This window comes from Mustela putorius, unplaced genomic scaffold (genome assembly GCF_011764305.1).
Source record: "Mustela putorius furo isolate JIRA1106 unplaced genomic scaffold, ASM1176430v1.1 tig00003983_pilon_pilon_pilon, whole genome shotgun sequence".
In the NCBI taxonomy this organism is placed as follows: Eukaryota; Metazoa; Chordata; class Mammalia; order Carnivora; family Mustelidae; genus Mustela; species Mustela putorius.
The window spans coordinates 19,026,804-19,044,668 of NW_025422123.1; the positions used below are offsets into that span (position 1 = coordinate 19,026,804).

At 39.7% G+C, this 17,865-nt stretch overlaps 1 protein-coding gene across 1 annotated transcript in view; it reads left to right on the plus strand.

The window, feature by feature from the left end:
* FBXO9 (F-box protein 9) overlaps positions 1-17,865 on the plus strand; it is a 37,983-nt gene that overhangs the window by 10,805 nt on the left and 9,313 nt on the right. The window contains exons 3-11 of the mRNA XM_045071066.1: positions 6,393-6,548; positions 8,666-8,723; positions 10,125-10,224; positions 12,250-12,380; positions 13,534-13,648; positions 14,992-15,110; positions 15,327-15,417; positions 16,104-16,199; positions 16,532-16,625. Coding sequence (XP_044927001.1) covers positions 6,393-6,548; positions 8,666-8,723; positions 10,125-10,224; positions 12,250-12,380; positions 13,534-13,648; positions 14,992-15,110; positions 15,327-15,417; positions 16,104-16,199; positions 16,532-16,625 — 960 coding nt within the window. The remainder of the gene's footprint in view (positions 1-6,392; positions 6,549-8,665; positions 8,724-10,124; positions 10,225-12,249; positions 12,381-13,533; positions 13,649-14,991; positions 15,111-15,326; positions 15,418-16,103; positions 16,200-16,531; positions 16,626-17,865) is intronic.

Genomic DNA, 17,865 nt, shown 5'->3' on the forward strand with positions numbered 1-17,865 from the left:
CATAGCCTTGTCCTGTTCTCTCATTTGGGACAAATCCTTCTGTCTTCTCATTTTGTCTAAGTCTCTGTGCCTGCCTCTGTGTGTTAGGAAAATCAGCTATGTCTCCTATTCTTGAGGGTGATGGCCTTATGAAGAAGAGGTCCTGTAGTGCCCTGCAGTCTAGTGTCTCCTGTTCCCCAGGGCCTGGTGCTTCAGGGAGTGTCTCCAATGTGTGCTCTGTGTACTCTGCTATTGTGTTCTGGCCGCTTTATCCTTCAGGCCAGTCTGCAGAGGCTCTTTTGGCTGTTATGGGCAGTGTTTGGTCCCTGGCCTGAATGTGTTGCATTTTAACCAGGTGTGCTCTGGTCTGCTTATGAAATGACAACTGTCACCACCGCCACCGGAACTGAGGCCCTATAAAACTCCTGGGTCAGGAAACATGGTGTGAGCAGGGGTTTGGGCTACACTACTAGGGGAGAGGGGGCCTGCCACAATGGGACTGAGGCAGTTGTGAATGGGAGGGGTGGTACCGTGGATCATGGGGTGGTGGGGTTTGGTATAAGCAAGTTAGGTAGCAAGTGTCCACACTGTGCTCTCCCCTGTGTGCTAGTCTGTCTCTAGCCCTTCTCTACAATTGCAACTCCCTCCCCAGTGCAGTGCCCATGATCTCTTTCTCTCCCAAGCTGTGTCTCCACACTTCCTATCATCTTTGATGTTTTCTCTTCTCCACCTTTAGTTGTGGAGTTTGTTCTGCCAGTCTTCAGGTCAGTTTCTGAAGTATGTAGGTTGATTTGATAGTTATCTAGTTGTGTATTCGAGAGATGAAGCAATCCTAGTGTCCTCCTAATCTGCCACCATCTTTCACACTCTGAAGTGAGTCTCTTCTGGGCAACATATAGGTGGGTCTTATCTTTTTATCCATTCAACACCCTGTCTTTTCATTGGAGCATATAGTCCATTTACATTTAAAGTACTTGTTGATAAGTATACTCTTACTGCCATTTTGTTCATTGTTTTTTGGGTTTTGTAGCTTTTCTCTGTTCCTTTTTTCTTCTCTTGCTGTCTTCCCTTGTGACTGATAGCTTTCTTTAGTGTTATGTTTGGATTCCTTCCTCTTTATTTTTTGTGTCTCCATTATTTTTTTCATGTGTGTTTCCATGGATTCATTTATCACATCCTGTGCATATACCATTCTGTGTTCAGTTGATGGTCACTTAAGTTCAAATGCATTCTAAAGCACTAACTTTTCCTTACCCATTCCCTGTTCTTTGTATATGATGTCTTATTGTACATCTTTTTAGTTTGTGTATCTCTTGCCTAATCTTTATAGATATAGTTGATTTTATTACAATAGTAGTTCAGCTTTCATGCTGGCTTCACAGGTAGGCTTAACCTATCTACCTTTACTGTATGTTTGCTTTTACCAGTGATTTTTTTTTCTGTTAATATTCTTCTAGATCTGACCTTTTCTTTCCACTTAAAGGATTATTTTTAACATTTCTTATAAGGCTGGTTTAGTGGTGATGAATTTCTTTAACTTTTTTCTATCTGGAAAACTCTCTCTTCCGTTCTGAGTATAGCCTTGCTGAGTAGAGTATTGGTTGTAGGTCTTTATTCCTTTCAGCACTTTGATCGTGGCATGCCACCCTCTTCTGGCCTGCGAAGTCTGCTGAAAAATCAGCTGATAGCCTGATGGCGTTTCCCTCATATGGAACTGTTTTCTTTGCTGCTTTTAAGATTCTGTCTTTATGGGTTAAGTGGGTTAAGCCGCTGCCTTCGGCTCAGGTCATGATCTGAGGGTCCTAGGATCGAGTCCCGCATCAGGCTCTGCTCAGCAGGGAGCCTACTTCCTCCTCTCTCTCTCTCTCTGCCTGCCTCTCTGCCTACTTGTGATCTCTCTCTGTCAAATAAATAAATAAAATCTTTAAAAAAAAAAAGATTCTCTCTTTATACTTTTTGCCATTTTAATTATGGGCCTTGGGGTGGACTTCCTTGGGTTCATCTTGTTGGGGCTCTCTGTGCTTCCTGGACCTGGATGGGTATCTGTTTCCCTCTCCAGATTAGGGAAGTTTTCAGGGATTCTTGAAATGAATTGTTGTCCCCGCCTTCTGGAACCCCTATAATACAAATGTTATTACACTCAGTGATGTTGCTGAGGTCCCTTAACCCATACTTTTTTTTTTTTTAATTTATTTGACAGAAAGAGAGAGAGAGGTCACAAGCAGGCAGAGAGGCAGGCAGAGAGAAAGGGAAGCAGGCTCACTGCTGAGCAGAGAGCCCGATGTGGGGCTCGATCCAAGGACCCTGAGATCATGACCTGAGCTGAAGGCAGAGGCTTAACCCACTGAGCCACCCAGGCGCCCCTAACCCATACTTTTTATTATTCTTTTTCCATTTTGCTCTTGAGCTTGGTCGCTTTACATTACCCTGTCTTCCACCTCACTGATCCATTCTTCTATGTCCTCTGATCTGCTATTGATTCTCTCTAGTGTATTATGCATTTAAGTTACTGAGTTCTTTGGCTCTGATTGGTTCTTTTTTATATTTTCTATCTCTTGGTTGAGTTTCCACTGATCTCACCCATTTTTAAGTTTGTTGAGTATCTTTATGACCAATACTTTGAACTCTTTATTAGGCACATTGCTTATCTTGTTTTCATTTAGTTTGTTTATTTGTTTGTTTTCCCCGGGGGCGATTTTTGTCTTGTTCTTTCATTTGGGACATTTTCCTCTGTCTCCTCATTTTGTCTGACTCTCTGTGTTTCTTTTTATTAGATAGGTCAGTTACATGTCTTGGTCTTGAAAGTAGTAGTCTTGTGTGAAAGAAGTCCTGAGGTGCCCTGTAGCTCAGTCCCCTGGTCACCAGAACAGTCACGCCATGAGCAGTGTAGGCTGTGTTTGCCCCCCTCTATGGATAAGCTGTGATTGATACAGGCATGCTGGTGGGTTGGACTGCCCTCAGTCCACTGGTTTCAGTGATCTACTTCTTCCTGCAGGTGCCCTGGGCAGGTTTTGCTTCTGGTGCTGTTAGATGCCTGGTTCCCAGGAGCTTTATAGTTGTTGGAGTCAGTCTTCACAATGGCTGTCTGCAGTTAACTATTACTGACAGCAGCAGGCACACCAAAGGGCAGGGCTTGCTTCCTGCACTGCCAGCAAAGAGGCTGGCTGTAGGGATTGACATGTTATTGTGTGGGGTTATCTCCCTTCCCATGATAGGAGTCCCTGGGAGGTTTGCTGGTCCTGGTCAGGGCTGCCTTGCTGGCTGTAGCAGGCATAGAGCTGTTTTGGATGGGTGCCTACTAGGCTGGGAAGTCTACAGGTAAATGCAGCAGCTGGGCAAAAAGTGCTAGCAAGGGAGATGGATAGTGTTAGAATTAGCTCCTATTGCATCTAACTATCCAGGCTAGGGGAGGGAAGAAAAATGGCACCTACCAGCACTTTTGTTCCTGGAGAACTCTCCTGCAGATACCCACCCCTTTGGCACATGTCCTAGAATTAATTAATAAATTCCCTTTACATATATCCCAGCATTTGCAAAGTGCTATTTCCATGCTGTTTCCTGGTAGAGTTTTTAGTATGCTGGCCCTTTAAGTATGGAGACTCCTTTTCCAGTAGCTCTCTGGCTGTCCTGGAATTAAGCCTCACTGATTTTCAAAGCCAGATGTATTGGGGACTCCTCTTCCCAGGGCTGATGTGGAGTTTGAGCCCCTCGCCCCTCACTCCACTACGCTTGTGATATCCCTCCTGTTAGTTGTTAGTCTTCCTGGGGATTTGGTTCCCAACTGTATGTCTGCCCCTCTTACCCTTTGCGAGGTGGTCTTCTCTCTGTAACTAGCTGTGGAAGATCTGTTCTGCATCTTGAGGTCATTTATGGAATGAGTTGTGGTAGATGTTGTCTTGGTATGTCTGTCGGAAAGGTGAGCTCAGGATCCTCCCTTGCACCAGCTTCCACAAGCAGCAGATCCAGTCTATCCCTCACTACTGCTTCTGGGTGCTTTGGATGATACCAGAGTATCACAGGTTCCTTATGGGTGCTTTCCTACAGATACGTGACTTTCGTGGAATTGTTGTTGGTAATTTATGGACCCCTGAGATTCACTTGGTTTCTAAAAGGTCAATGCCTCTGAATTTATTAGCAGAAGCCCAAAGGGAGAAAAAACTTGTTCAAATGTTAACACCTTTGCAAAGGTCTTAATTCAGTATTTTGTTATATTTTCCATTGAACAGATGTGTAGTGATGCACAAATTATTTTCTTATTCTGGAAATTTTGAAAGTGCTCACACTGAAGATAGTAATTGCTGTTATGAGGTTCGATATATGAGTTTAAAATGTTCCAAATAAGACATAACTTAAAACCCATCACCTTAAAAAGATTGACAGATTTGATCACCTAGAAGTTAAAACCTATATATAGAAGAGACATCATAAATCAAGAGAAATGATTAGCTAGGAGAACTGTTTACTGTGTACTGGCAGAGGATTGAAACCCACCCCTAGTATATGGAACATCCTTATAAATTAATACAAATGACACAAGATAGAAAGATATGAATGGACAACTAATGGAAAAAATAATATAAATGGCTATTAAATATTTGAAGAGATAGTCTCATGATTTATAAAATACAGATTAAATCTACACTGAGATTTTTCTTAATCAGATTGGTGAACAGTGCCCTTTGTTGTCCAGTCTTTGAGGACATTCAAGCAGTGCACATGAAGTGTAAATTGCTACAGCTTTTTTGGAGGGCAGACTAGCAACATGGAACAAGATGAAAAACATACATTTCCTTTGATCAGGCAGTTCTTTTTTAAAGATTTATTTATTTTGAATAAGGGTACATGCACGTGTGAGTTAGGGGGAGGGGCAGAGAGGGAGAGAGAATCTCAAGCAGACTGCCCACTGAGTATTGAGGAGCCCCATGTGGGGCTGGATCTCACACAACCCTGAGATCATGACCTGAGCAGAAATCAAGAGTCAGACACTTAACTGATTGAGCCACCCAGACGCCCCTGATCAAGCAATTCTATTTCTAGAAAATTAATCTTAAGGAAATGATGGGGAAACTGAGTAAATATAAATGTACAAGAATGTTTATTATAGCATTATATGAAAAAATAGACCACAACCTAAATATCCATCATTTGTATTAAGTAATGGTACATTCATACACTGAAATAACTGCAGTCATTTAATAGGATGGGGCAAATCCTTGTGCATTAAAATAGAAAAATATTCATTGTAGCTACATTAGTGTATCTTACTGAATTTACAAGCTTTGTAATACTTATTTGGAATATATCATCTAGCAGATATTCAGTGTTTACTAAAGATTCTGTAGAGCAAATGTGTCTGTTTTGTGTTAGAAGCAGGTGGGTGGGAACCAGAACTGTTCAGAATGGCAAGAAAAGTTATTTTTAAAACTTACATATTTTATATATGCCTCTTCAAAAAAAAAAACAAACAAACTAGGAATAATATACACAGTTGTATTGATAACGGCCTTCTTTGGGAGAAGGAGTATTTCAAGTTGGGATCCCAGAGAACAGACTTTAAAGTAGAAACTATGATGAGGAAAGTGTACTAGGGAGTTCTTTTGGGATCTACATGTATGGAAGAGGGAGAGGGAGGAGGCCAGAGTGGGCAGAGGGAGAAGTCTGGCTGCTGTACCGTCTTAATGGACTGCCTCAGCCAATTCTGTGGGAGTTCTGAGTATGGTGGAACCAGAGCCTTTCACACTTTTATCAGCTGTTGATCAGTCATTGGGTAGCGATTGCCTGGGAAGAGGCGTGATCTTGCGTAGGCCATGCCCACATGGGCTGACAGCTGAGGGCTGTTTCTGTAGCAGTCCCAGCATTCAGGCAGATCAGTGCCTTCATTCCTGAAGGGATCTGGGCAGCACAGAAGAGTCCACCACACTGGGGAACTTCAGTTTCTATATTCAGAATTTTTTATGACATATATTAGAGAAAATAGTTCCTTTTAAAAAAAAAGAGAATCCTTTTGAAAGAAAGACTTAGGGTTCAACCACAGAATTATTAACAGTACTTTCCACGTCTAGTAGATGATGTATTCCAAGTAAACAAATGTTTGAAAGCTTTTATGTTCAGCCCTTAGGAGATGGCTTATCTTTCCAACTCTAACCAGAGCTTGGTTTTCTGATACCATTAGATTTTTCCCATATAGACAATCAGGCAACTTTTCATGATTTTTTTTTTTTTTCGAAGATTTAAGCAGAACAGTATTTTAGAAGGTAACATGTTGAATGGATATTGATTTAGTAATTTAAAAGACCATGTTTCCTAGTCTTAAGTATGCATTTATATGGAAATTGATATCGGGCCTGTTGATAAACTGTCCGGGGTTGAGCTGCTCTTCCTTGATGAGCCCTAAAGTCCTTTTCTTTCCTTAGGCACAGCTCCAGATGTTCCGAGCTCAGTGGATGTTTGAACTTGCTCCAGGTGTAGGCTCTAGCAATTTAGAAACTCGGCCTTGCAGAGCATCAAAAGGCTCTTTACTGAAAGCACCAGACACCAAAGGAAAGCAAGAACTGGCAAAAGAAGAAAAGTTAAGTATTATGGACATTGTGACAAAGGAACTTTTTTTTTTCAATTATACATGAGAGTTTTTAGAGTCGTAAATAAGTGATCATTGTAATTGTATTCTGGTGACATAAGCACGTACCTTATGAAATAAAACTTTTCCTCATGTGCAGAAGTATACTGGTGTGTCCATCCTTCACTACTACTTTTAGGTGCTTTGGATGATACCACCATTCCTCACAGGCTTCTTTCTAGAGGTACAGTGTCTTCATAGAACTGTCTTTGGCAATTTATAGATGGCTAAGATTCATTTGGTCTCCAAAAGTTCGATGCTAAAAAAGGAGAAAAAACTTGTTCAACTGTTAACACCTTTGCAAAGGTCTTAAAGCAGTATTTTGTTACATTTTGAGTAGAACCAATGTATAATGATGCATTAATTATTTCCTTCTTCTGGAAAACTTTGAAAGTGCTTACACTGAAAATATTTGGCATGCTGTCTAAGAAACCTGGTGAATAAACCTCTTTTTAGTACTTACATGACATAGGCACATTACACTTTCCATTTTTCCTGTTCCATAGAGGCGCTCATGTTTACACAAAATATTTTTACAAGCAATCTGGCATTAAGTAATTGAAATTACCATGATAACTAAAAACTTCCATATTCATCTTGTTTTAATTTTTATTTTGAAAATAATTACAGAAACCTAGGTGCAGGGAAGCCCCATGCACCTTTCACCCTTTCTTCTTCAGCCGTGATACTTTGCATAGCTATAGTACCATACCATATCAGAAGCTAGGAAATAGACATTGGTATAATGCACAGCGCTTATTCGGACCTCCCAGATTTGTAAGCACTTTTTTTATGTGCATGTATATAAATAGTACATGTGTAGCTTCCTGTAACCACCACCACAATCAAGATCTGGACTGCGGTGGCACCACAGGACTCCCTCTTTCTGCACCTTTGTAGTTCTCTCCCGTCCCCCACTCCCTGACCATTCCTTCCCACTGGCAGTCACTAATCTCTTCTCCAGTTCTGTTAACTTTGATATTAAAAAAATGGTGCAGGGGCACCGGGGTGGCTCAGTGGGTTAAGCCTCTGCCTTCGGCTCAGGTCATAATCCCAGGGTCCTGGGATCGAGCCCCACATCGGGCTTTCTGCTCTGCAGGGGGCCTGCTTCCTCCTCTCTCTCTCTGCCTGCCTCTCTGCCTACTTGTGATCTCTGTCAGATAAATAAAGAAAAAATCTTTAAAAAAAAAAAATGGTGCAAAAATGGAATCCTCCAGTATATAACCTTCTGAGATGGGCATTTTTCACTCACCAGAATTCCCCTGAGGTCCATCCAGGTTTGTTTATAACAGTAGTTTGTTCCTTTTTATTGCTCAGTGGTATTGCATGGTATGGGTGCACCCCAGTTTGTTGAACTATTCACCAGTTGAAGGACATTTGGGTTGTTCCCAGTGTTTGGTGATTAATAGAGCTGCTACGAATATTCAGGTGCAGGTTTCTGCATGAATGTTAAGTTTTCATTTCTCTGGCCTAGGAGTGCAGTTGCTGGGTTGTATGGTAAGTGCCTGTTTGGCTAAAAGAAACTGCCCAGGGGTTTTCCAGGGTGGCGGCACCATTTTATGTTTCCATGTTTTGCCACCTTTCTCTCCTCTCTGTATAATCTATTGTCTTTTCTAATTGCACTGCCTGTGTTTGTTGAGTTTTGAGAGTTCTTTATTCTAAATACAGTCTTTTGTTGAGTAAATGGCTCTTATATTCTTTCTCTCAGCCTGTGGCTTACATTCATCCTCAGGGTATTTCGTGGAGCCAAAGTTTTTAATGTTGATGAATTCCAGTTTATCAACCTTTCCTTCTGTGGATTGTGTTTTTTGGATCAAGTAGAACTCCTTGCCCAGCCATAGGTCTCCAAGATTTAAAGAATTCTTTTTCCTATAAGTTTATTATTTTACAGTTAAGTCCATGATCCATTTTTGAGTTGATTTTTTTGTAAGATGTGAGGTTTAGGTCATGGCTCATTACTTTGCCTGTGGGTGTCCAATCATTCTGGCCCTTGTGTTAGAAAGGCTGTAATGCCATGCGTACTCATTTTTAAAACAGACTTTCAAAAATTCCATTTCGCTATTTTTATAGGCTCGAGAACTCTTCCTAAAAGCAGTAGAAGAAGAACAGAATGGAGCTCTCTATGAAGGTAAAAAAACTCAGGGTCCAGGATCATATGTCATGACAATTCTAATAACAACTCTTAGTTACTGAACAATTTTTTTTTTAACTAGAATATATTTGGTATGTAGACATCAGTCTCCCTATATTTAAAATTGTTTTCTACCAAATCAAAACTAAATGTTGTATTTCTCTATAACCTCTTTTCAAAAAATATCGCTGTGAACCATCATCATATTGGTCTATGTTTAGGTTTTAGTATTTATTAATTCTTCATTATATTAAGGTCTTAAAAATAACTGTTTATCATTTTAAAATAGTGTATTCTTTAATGGGTGAAAATTACTTCAGAGGAGGGGAATATAAAAGATAGTTTCTGGAGCATATACGTATTTAGTAGTTCACATTTTACACTAAGAAATTACCCCTCAGCTTTAATTACCTCTTTTATTTACCTCTTTTAATTACTTCTTTTATTAACCCATTAGAAATGCATAAACAAACAGAGCAGTGGGGTATTTTACTGTATTAGGTGTGTAAGTAGGCTTCCATTTTGTGATAGTAAAGCTAATAATTGGGGCATGGGAAAAATGCTTGTGCTTGAATCACTTTGAAAATGTTCTCAAAATAACATTTTCAGGATTACTGCATTTTACTCGCAAGTTTCTTCTAGTGATATTTTCACTCAGATATTAAAAGAGCCCAAATGGTGAGATCCCTCCACAGTCTTCATTAGTTTGTAAGAGTCTCATCTCCATTTAATGTACAGTAATTTACCCAGAGTAACAGAACACAGCAGAATATATTGAATTGAATAGAGTCTGTCTGTGGGAAGAAGAGCTGGTTGGCTTCTGCAGTCTCAAGTTCTGTTGTATAGCTTTGTGGGAGAGATTGCTAAATACCATAGCTCTAAACCACCTGGCCAAGAACTTACAAGAAAATAGGTTTTAAATGTTATTTAGCTAAGTAATAGGCAGCTGGACTAAAGGAAATTGGATTTGAAGATTAATTTTTTAAAAAAGTCTTTCTTCTACCTAGTAGGAAGCATTTGATTATCCTTAACTCTGCATCCTAGAGACAAAAGGCTGCTTAAAAGTGTTTTTCTTGGGTTTACAGCAATTGCATTTCCAAAGTGTGAAGAAAGACAACCACATAAGATCGCTTCTAACTACAAGGCTGAGGGAAAAGGTGGGAAGGGCTAACAGTCCTTAAGCTGCTATAATGTGTTAGCTTTAGAAAAAAGAAAGGTTATTTCTGAGTAGTAAGACTTGGAAATAAGTTTGTTCACTGAACTACTACTGCATGTAGAAAAAAGGAATTTGGCTGTTTGTAAAGAAAGTTACCAAATTAAACCACAGTTAATAGGTAATCAAAGGAAATGACAAAAAATGTGTGGTCATAGCTAATTTAGCTTTATTTCTTCTTTTAGCCATCAAGTTTTATCGTAGGGCTATGCAACTTGTACCTGATATAGAGTTCAAGATTACTTATACCCGGTCTCCAGATGGTGATGGCGTTGGAAACAGCTAGTGCGTATATAATTCGATAGACAGTAATACATAGAGTTTGTTAAAGTTAAGCGTCTTTGCCCTGTTGACTCTTAACATGGTAAGAAGATGGTGGTAATTCTGTTAAATTATATAGTCTTTAGCACAAAGACTTGTTTATAAAGTTGTAGAAATTGTTTTTAGTTAGGGAAATGTTAAGATTAAAATAAAGAAATGCACATTTTCAACAGATACAACAAAGATAAGGTGGCAAGAGTTTTTTTTTTTTAAATAAAAGCAGTGATTATTGAAAGTAAATTAAAAGACACAGTTCACCTTCCTGAAACCTATTTTAAAAAGTCAAATTTATTAAAATATAATTAGGCCAAAGCTGACAAAATATTGCTAATGGTTGAAATTGGGTGATGGGTACATGGGGTTTTATCAAACTAGTTTTTCTCCTTTTTGATATGTTTGAAGTTACACATTTTTTTTTTAAAGGTTTTTCATTTTATTAAGAAAATGCTGAATTATAACAAGACTTTATTATTCTCTTAAGGTATCCGGGAGGACATTGTTAAGACAATGTTTGTTTAAAAGCCCAGGTGCAGGATAGAAGCCATGTTTCTATGGATAGATGCCTCTTGCATCAAAGTCATAAAGCGGCATTGATAGTTTTACATGGATAAAGATCAAAAGATTTGCAAGCCAATTATAAAAAAATTGGTTTTTGGCTTAATCTATCTCCAGAAGCTCAATTTGCTGATATTAGAGAGAGGAGAGTCTCTCTACCCGTGAGAGAGTGTCAGGTTAGAAATGAGCAATACATAGGAAAATAGTGTTTTTAGTAATCAAATACTACCATTATGTTACGGTATTACCTCCATCATGAGGTAAAAAGAAGTTACCTTTATGGATAACATGTGTTCATTGCCAGTGTTTTTTTTTTAACTGCTTGCAGTATTAACACTCAAGCTTTGGATAATAAAAATATCACAGTGAAGTTAGTCTTAACTGTCTAAACTTGGAGGCTAGTGGTGTTATTCACCAAATGAAATTTAATAGTGTGAGGTAGTTGAAACTCAAAATGAATTGTGGGCTTTTTCTAAGCCTCTTTATACTCTGGCGGGCGTTTAGACCCAGCTCTCGGCCAGTTTGATGAATAGTGCAGGTGCTGTTGAGAAAGGCTTTATTAAAAACGTCAAAGAAGCATTTCTTTTCTCTCCCATCCCTTTGTACACGCCCAGATGCAGTGAAAGTTCTTGAAGGATAAAGGTGTTTTTTTCTTATCAGGTCTAATAATCCCTGAAAGTCACTCTCCTGGTTTTCTTGTTTTCTGCCTTCTGTGAAGTGCTGGTAGAGCAGCGCTTGTACCCATCTAGCCTCTGCCACATGTGCCTTTCTTGTGGTATAATTAGCCCTTCTTGGTCTTCAGACCTTATTCTCATCGAAGCTGCTTTGTACATCTGATCGCTTTTAAGGTTAATTCAACAAAAATTAAAGGCAGATTTTTTTTTTAAACACTGAATTACCCTTGTTTAGATGATTGATAGATGATTTGTGGACCCTGCTAAATAAGATTTTTAAATTACATATTTTCCTCTCTCAAGGTAGGGTGGTAAGGCACATCTGTTAGAAAAACCCTTGGTAAGTAAGTACTGCAGATGACATCTGTATATTTGATTTTTATCCAGTTAGAATGGATTGTAGTCACATTAGTATGGAATATATTTACATAAGTTTTTAAAAATCATTTGAAATTATCTTTTTCACTAACTCAAGAATCTCTACAGTAAAATGGACTAATTAAATCTCAACCTTTGTATCCAAAATTCTAGTTCTTCCTGGGTGAGAATGAAAATGGCTGAAGCTTTTTTCGCCAAAAAATTTGGTATGGCCCTCCTTTGTGAGGCAGAGTAAACTTATATCAAATCAAAAAAGTAGTTAAGACAGTTTGCATTTAGATAATTTTTTCTAAAGCAGATTCGAAAGTACTATCAAAAATCAGTTTCTAAACTCTGTTTGTGGAGCAAAGCACTTAATTTTTTCACCTCCCTCCTTTTTCAGCATGGAAGATAATGACGATGACAGCAAGATGGCAGACCTCTTGTCGTGCTTCCAGCAGCAGCTCACGTTCCAGGAGTCTGTGCTCAAACTGTGTCAGCCTGAGCTGGAGAGCAATCAGACTCACATATCGGGTAAGCGTACATGGCTGTTAGAACTCAGGGAGGCACACTTGCACTTTAGATTTAAATTTTCCAAGCTTACAGGGCCAGATAACTAGCCAAATAATTGCTCTAGTTTAGAGTATGTTGGGACAGCTAGTTATAATTACTGTTTGCATATACTAATAAGCTTTTCAAAATCTGAAGTAGAAAGGAGTTTGGAGTACAGTTCAAGGATGCCCTTCGTGATTCAGTGAAGATTTAAAAGGGTGTCTGAGTTACTGAAGCCGCCCAAGAAAATTAGAGGAAGACAGGTGTCATGAGGCATTTCAGCCTGAGAGAGGTTGCATTTTATTTATTTATTTTAGATTTTATCTTTTTATTTGACACAGAGAGAGGCAGTGAGAGAGAGAGAGAGCACAAGCAGAGGGAGCAGCAGGCAGGCAGGGGACAGGGAGAAGCAGACTCCCTGCTGAGCAGGGAGCCAGACACAGGGCTTGATCCCAGGACCCTGGGACCATGACTGGAGCCGAAGGCAGCTGTTAACCAGCTGAGCCACCCAGGCGCCCCAGAGGCTGCATACTTAAAAATGAGTGTTTGGGGCACCTGGGCCACTCACTCAGTTAAGCGTCCAGACTCCTGGTTTTGGGATCGAACCTCGTGTCGGGCTCTGCGCTCAGCTCGGAGTCTGGTTGAGATTCTCTCTCTCTGCCCCTCTGGCTTGTGCTCGCACTCTGTCTCTCTCACTCAAATAAATAAAAAGATCTTAATAAAAATGAATGTTTCTTTCTTTCCATACGTTAAGTGTTGTTTAGTTTTGGGGTTTTCTAGAGAAAGACACTTGAAAATATTCAAGAAGATGAAAGTTAGTTTTAGTGTCAGCAAATGCAGTATGGATTACGTATACATACATAATTAGATATAAATATACACATATCAGAGTTTAATTTATTTTAAAATCTCTTGGTGATAAAATGATCTTTTGAAGGCAAAGGTGCTTTATAAAAGTAGCTTCTGATCTGTTCTATACTGAAGAAAAATTTGTGTCTTGACCGAAACTGTTATTACTGAGTCATACTGAGACTGTGATTCAAAAAGTCTGGGAGTAGTGAAGCTGCCTGCGCCCGAGAATGAGACCGTCCAATGGCCAAGGAGGGTCGCTGGAGGGACGATGTTTTCTTTGCAGTGTTGCCGATGGAGGTCCTAATGTACATCTTCCGATGGGTGGTGTCGAGCGACTTGGACCTCAGGTCATTAGAGCAGCTGTCGCAGGTGTGCAGAGGATTCTATATCTGTGCCAGGTACTTCATCTTTAAACAACTCAGGCAGGGGTGAAGAAAGAATTACGGTCTTTTGCCAGTTTCGATAAAGAAACTTGATAGATATTCAGTAAAAACTTAGAATGGATGGTTTTGCCTAAGCTGTATTTATGTGATCTCCTCAAACCACCTAGCCCTTAAAGGCCAGAGTACAGTGGATTTCCGGGGTGCAGATGTAGTCACACATATTACTTCCATAGAGCAGTTTGCATGCTATCCTAGCTGATTTGGAAAAAGAATTGTGCTAGGAAAATAAACTTGAGTCATCTTCACAGTAACTCTATAAATACCATTACGTGGTAATGACTTAACTTTAGATTGCACTAGCATTTTCTTTTGGCCCATCAGAAGTTATCCTATACTTTTTAAAATACTGCTTTGTGAAGAATAATCATAGTTTAGTATAAAATGATTTGAGACTGGCAATCTTTCATGGATATTTTACATAAAAATATATCCTTTGTGGGCACTTGGTTGGCTCGGTTGGTTAACTGTCTGCCTTTGGCTCAGGTCACGATCCTGAGGTCCTGGGATCTAGCCCTGTGTCAGGCTTCCTGCTCAGCAAGGGGACCTGCTTCTCCCTTTCCCTCTGCTGCTGTGCTCTCTCTCTCTCGTTTACTCTGTCTCTCAAATAAAATCTTAAAAAAAAAACAAAATAAAACTCAGTTTTCTACACTAATCCCATAGCAAAGTCTTGTTGATGCTACCGTAAAAATAGATCTTTAATTTGACATTTCCCCCTTGTCCAGGGACCCTTCTTGTTCTGCCCATGACAGCCGGCCTGGGTTATTATGGCAGTGGCCTGCTTCCCCTCTTACACCCCTAGAGCACCCAGAGAGCAGACCAGAGTTAGAAAGCCTAAATCATACTCAGAGCTCTTCAGTGGCATCCATGTCACTAAATAGCCTGTAAGCCCCTCACTGCCCCTCCAGTCATGCAGCCTATGAACCTGGCTTAGTTAGCTACAACCATGTGGTCCTCATCGAACGCACCAGACACCCTCCCACCTAGAGCCTTGCACTTGCTATGGCTTCTGCCCAGGTACTTTCCCTGTCGTTGTGCCTGAAGTAGTCTCTCCTCCCCCACCTTAGCTGTCCTTGCCTGTTTACCCTGCTTCATTTGTTTTTGCACTGAGCACACTATCTGAAACTTTTGTTTTCTTAGTATGGTTTGCTTTCCCACCAGGAAAGGCAGGGCCTTTGCCTTGTCTGTCTCCAGAGCCCTGGTCAGTGCCTTGCAGGTGCTCATCAAATTCTTGCAGAAGTATTTCTGCGGTTAGGGACTTAGCCTTTTTTATAAGTTGATGTTATGCTTTTATTACCTAGAGACCCTGAGATATGGCGTTTGGCCTGCTTGAAAGTTTGGGGCAGAAGCTGTATTAAGCTTGTTCCGTACACATCCTGGAGGGAGATGTTTTTAGAAAGGCCCCGTGTTCGGTTTGATGGTAAGTTGAACTCTTCAGAACTTAGGAGAAATAGTGGTCTAGCATGTTGATTTTGATAAGTACACAGTCTTAACTTTCTGTAACAGATCTAAGTACTTTAATCATTCTTAAAGGAAACCACAATAAAAATAAAGCTGGAAACATGTTAGTTGATTTTAACTGTAAAAAAAAAAAAAAACCCCAAACTAAAAAAATCTCAAAACTTTGTTTTTATAGGAGTGTATATCAGTAAAACGACATATATTCGTCAAGGGGAACAGTCTCTTGATGGTTTCTATAGAGCCTGGCACCAAGTGGAATATTACAGGTACAACTGTAGTAAACTGAGTGAGTGAAAAATTCTCTCTCTCCAAGTATTAGTTCATTAGTTACTGGGCAGCTGTTTGTGGCCTTCACACTTATCCACAAAATGACCCTCAGTATTTTTCTCCAGCTTTGTAACAGGAACTGAACTCAAAGAACCAAGAGGTTAATACAAATTATTTAATTCCTCCTAGCTTCTAAACTGAAGAATCCCTTTACATTTTAGAGCTCTTCATTGTTTTTTGCTTTTGGTGGGATTCATTTGCCTTTTCACTTAGCTGGTGCTCTTTCAGCCATACTGTCCAGCAGATGTTACTAGCCTTGAGAAATAAGGAGACATGTGAACTACTGTGTATGATCATTAGGTCATACTCTTGACCTTAATTAGTGCTTTAGGGAAAAAAAAAAACAGTTTTAACGGAGGTATATTTATTTTTATTCAGGAATAAAACTGAAAGTTTGACAGTTCCCTCTAAGAAAAATAATAGACTGTTTCACTTCTTTTTCTCTAGCCTCATGGGTTGCCAGTCATGTTTGTTTTAATGTTGTTTTGCCGGTTTTTTGGCCCATGGTATTTCTGATTTGATTTCACAGCAGTGAACAGGTTTAGGTGCCAGGAAACAAGGACATATTTTATACTGTGTGTGTGTGTGTGTGGTGTTTTTTGGTGTTCTTTTTCTTTTTACACAGGTACATAAGATTCTTCCCTGATGGCCTTGTGATGGTGTTGACAACCCCTGAGGAGCCCCAGTCCATTGTTCCTCGCTTAAGAACTAGGAATACTAGGTATTTTTCTGTAGTTGTCTGTCCAGTTCACATTTTCTGTGGTTACTTGCAGGTTAATGTAATCCAGTGCTTCCTTAACTTAGTACTGGCTGATGAAAACAGCACTCTGCAGGGGCCCTTAGGAAAAACACTGGTGCCTGGGGCTCTCTGCCTAGGGAGTGTGCTTCAGTAGGTCTTAGAACCCTTGCAAACTAGGTTTACTCACATCCTAGCTGATTCTCCTCGGGCAAGTTGAGTAACCGCTATTAGAACACATTACTTCCTAAATTATTTAAATACATGCAACAACTGATTAATAGACTTGGACTTAAATTGTACTTTTTAATTTTTAGAACTGATGCAATTCTATTGGGTCATTATCGCTTATCACAAGATACAGACAATCAGACCAAAGTATTTGCTGTGATAACCAAGAAAAAAGAAGAGGTGAGTATGTGATTGGAATTAAAGGTTCTCTGTTTATTTCAGTACTCCACTTACTCAAGCATTCTTGATTAGAAAGTATAAGAAAATACTGTTTCATAATGTATACTGTTACACAAAATGTATGTTGACTTAAAACATCTCTCTGAAGAGAGCTGGAGGGTTTTCTGAAATGTAGGGGGGGGGGTTAATTGGATCAGCTTGTTTATCTCTAAGTGATTTCTTTTTCTGGTCTAGGTTTTTTACATTAGAAAATGTAAAGCCAAAATGTGCTACGAAATAACTAGTAAAATTATACCTGAATATGTTTTTTAGCTATCCCTATTTTGAATCATAAGGGATTTCCTTTCTAAGGTAGTTTATATAGATAATTTTTTCTCAAGGATGTTCTTAGAGAATTTCAATTTCTACTGGAAATAAGCTAAAGTAAGATAATTTCCTTCTTCCTGTTCTTACAAAAGGAAAAAAAAATGCCAAGCAAATTATTACATTCCAGAATATTTTTAACTCTAACACATTGAGGGCCTAATTTTTTTTTTCACAACTTTTCTTGTGTTTTTCAATCCTGGTTTTAAAAATGGGTATGAAAGGAGTCAGTTGTGATGTAGTTGGAATAAATACTTGCCCAATGCTTTTTTTTTTTTTTTTAAGATTTGATTTATTTATTTGACAGAGAGAGTTCACAAGTAGGCAGAGAGGCAGGCAGAGAGAGAGGGGGAAGCAGGCTCCCTTCTGAGCAGAGAACCCAATGCAGGGTTCGATTCCAGGACCCTGAGATCATGACCTGAGCTGAAGGCAGAGGCTTAACCCACTGAGCCACCCAGGCGCCCCTTGCCTAATACTTTTATAATTAATATGGTTTTCAGATGTTTTCCTTGTATCAGATCCTCCTCTCTTCCCTGGCATCATGTGTTAGTTAGGGCAGGGTTTCATTGGAGTCCCTTCACCTTGTGGCCACTGGTGGCTGGCTTCTCTGCCTGCCTCGGGTAGGCTCTGGGGATCTGGGGCAGCTGTCTAAGGAGCAGAGGTAGCTGCTGTGGCTGTGGCTTTGGCCATGAGTTTCCTGAGGGCAGAACTGGGGAGTGTGAGGCTCTTGTTTAGGTCTTACCTTATAAAAGGGTATAGGAACTCCTATGTTGAGTACCAGTTATCTCTTCAGAATATGGTAACAGTGAAACCATGGATAGTGTTGGCATTCTTGTGTTGTTAGCACCAGTATTTGCAAAAGCGTGATTCTAATGAA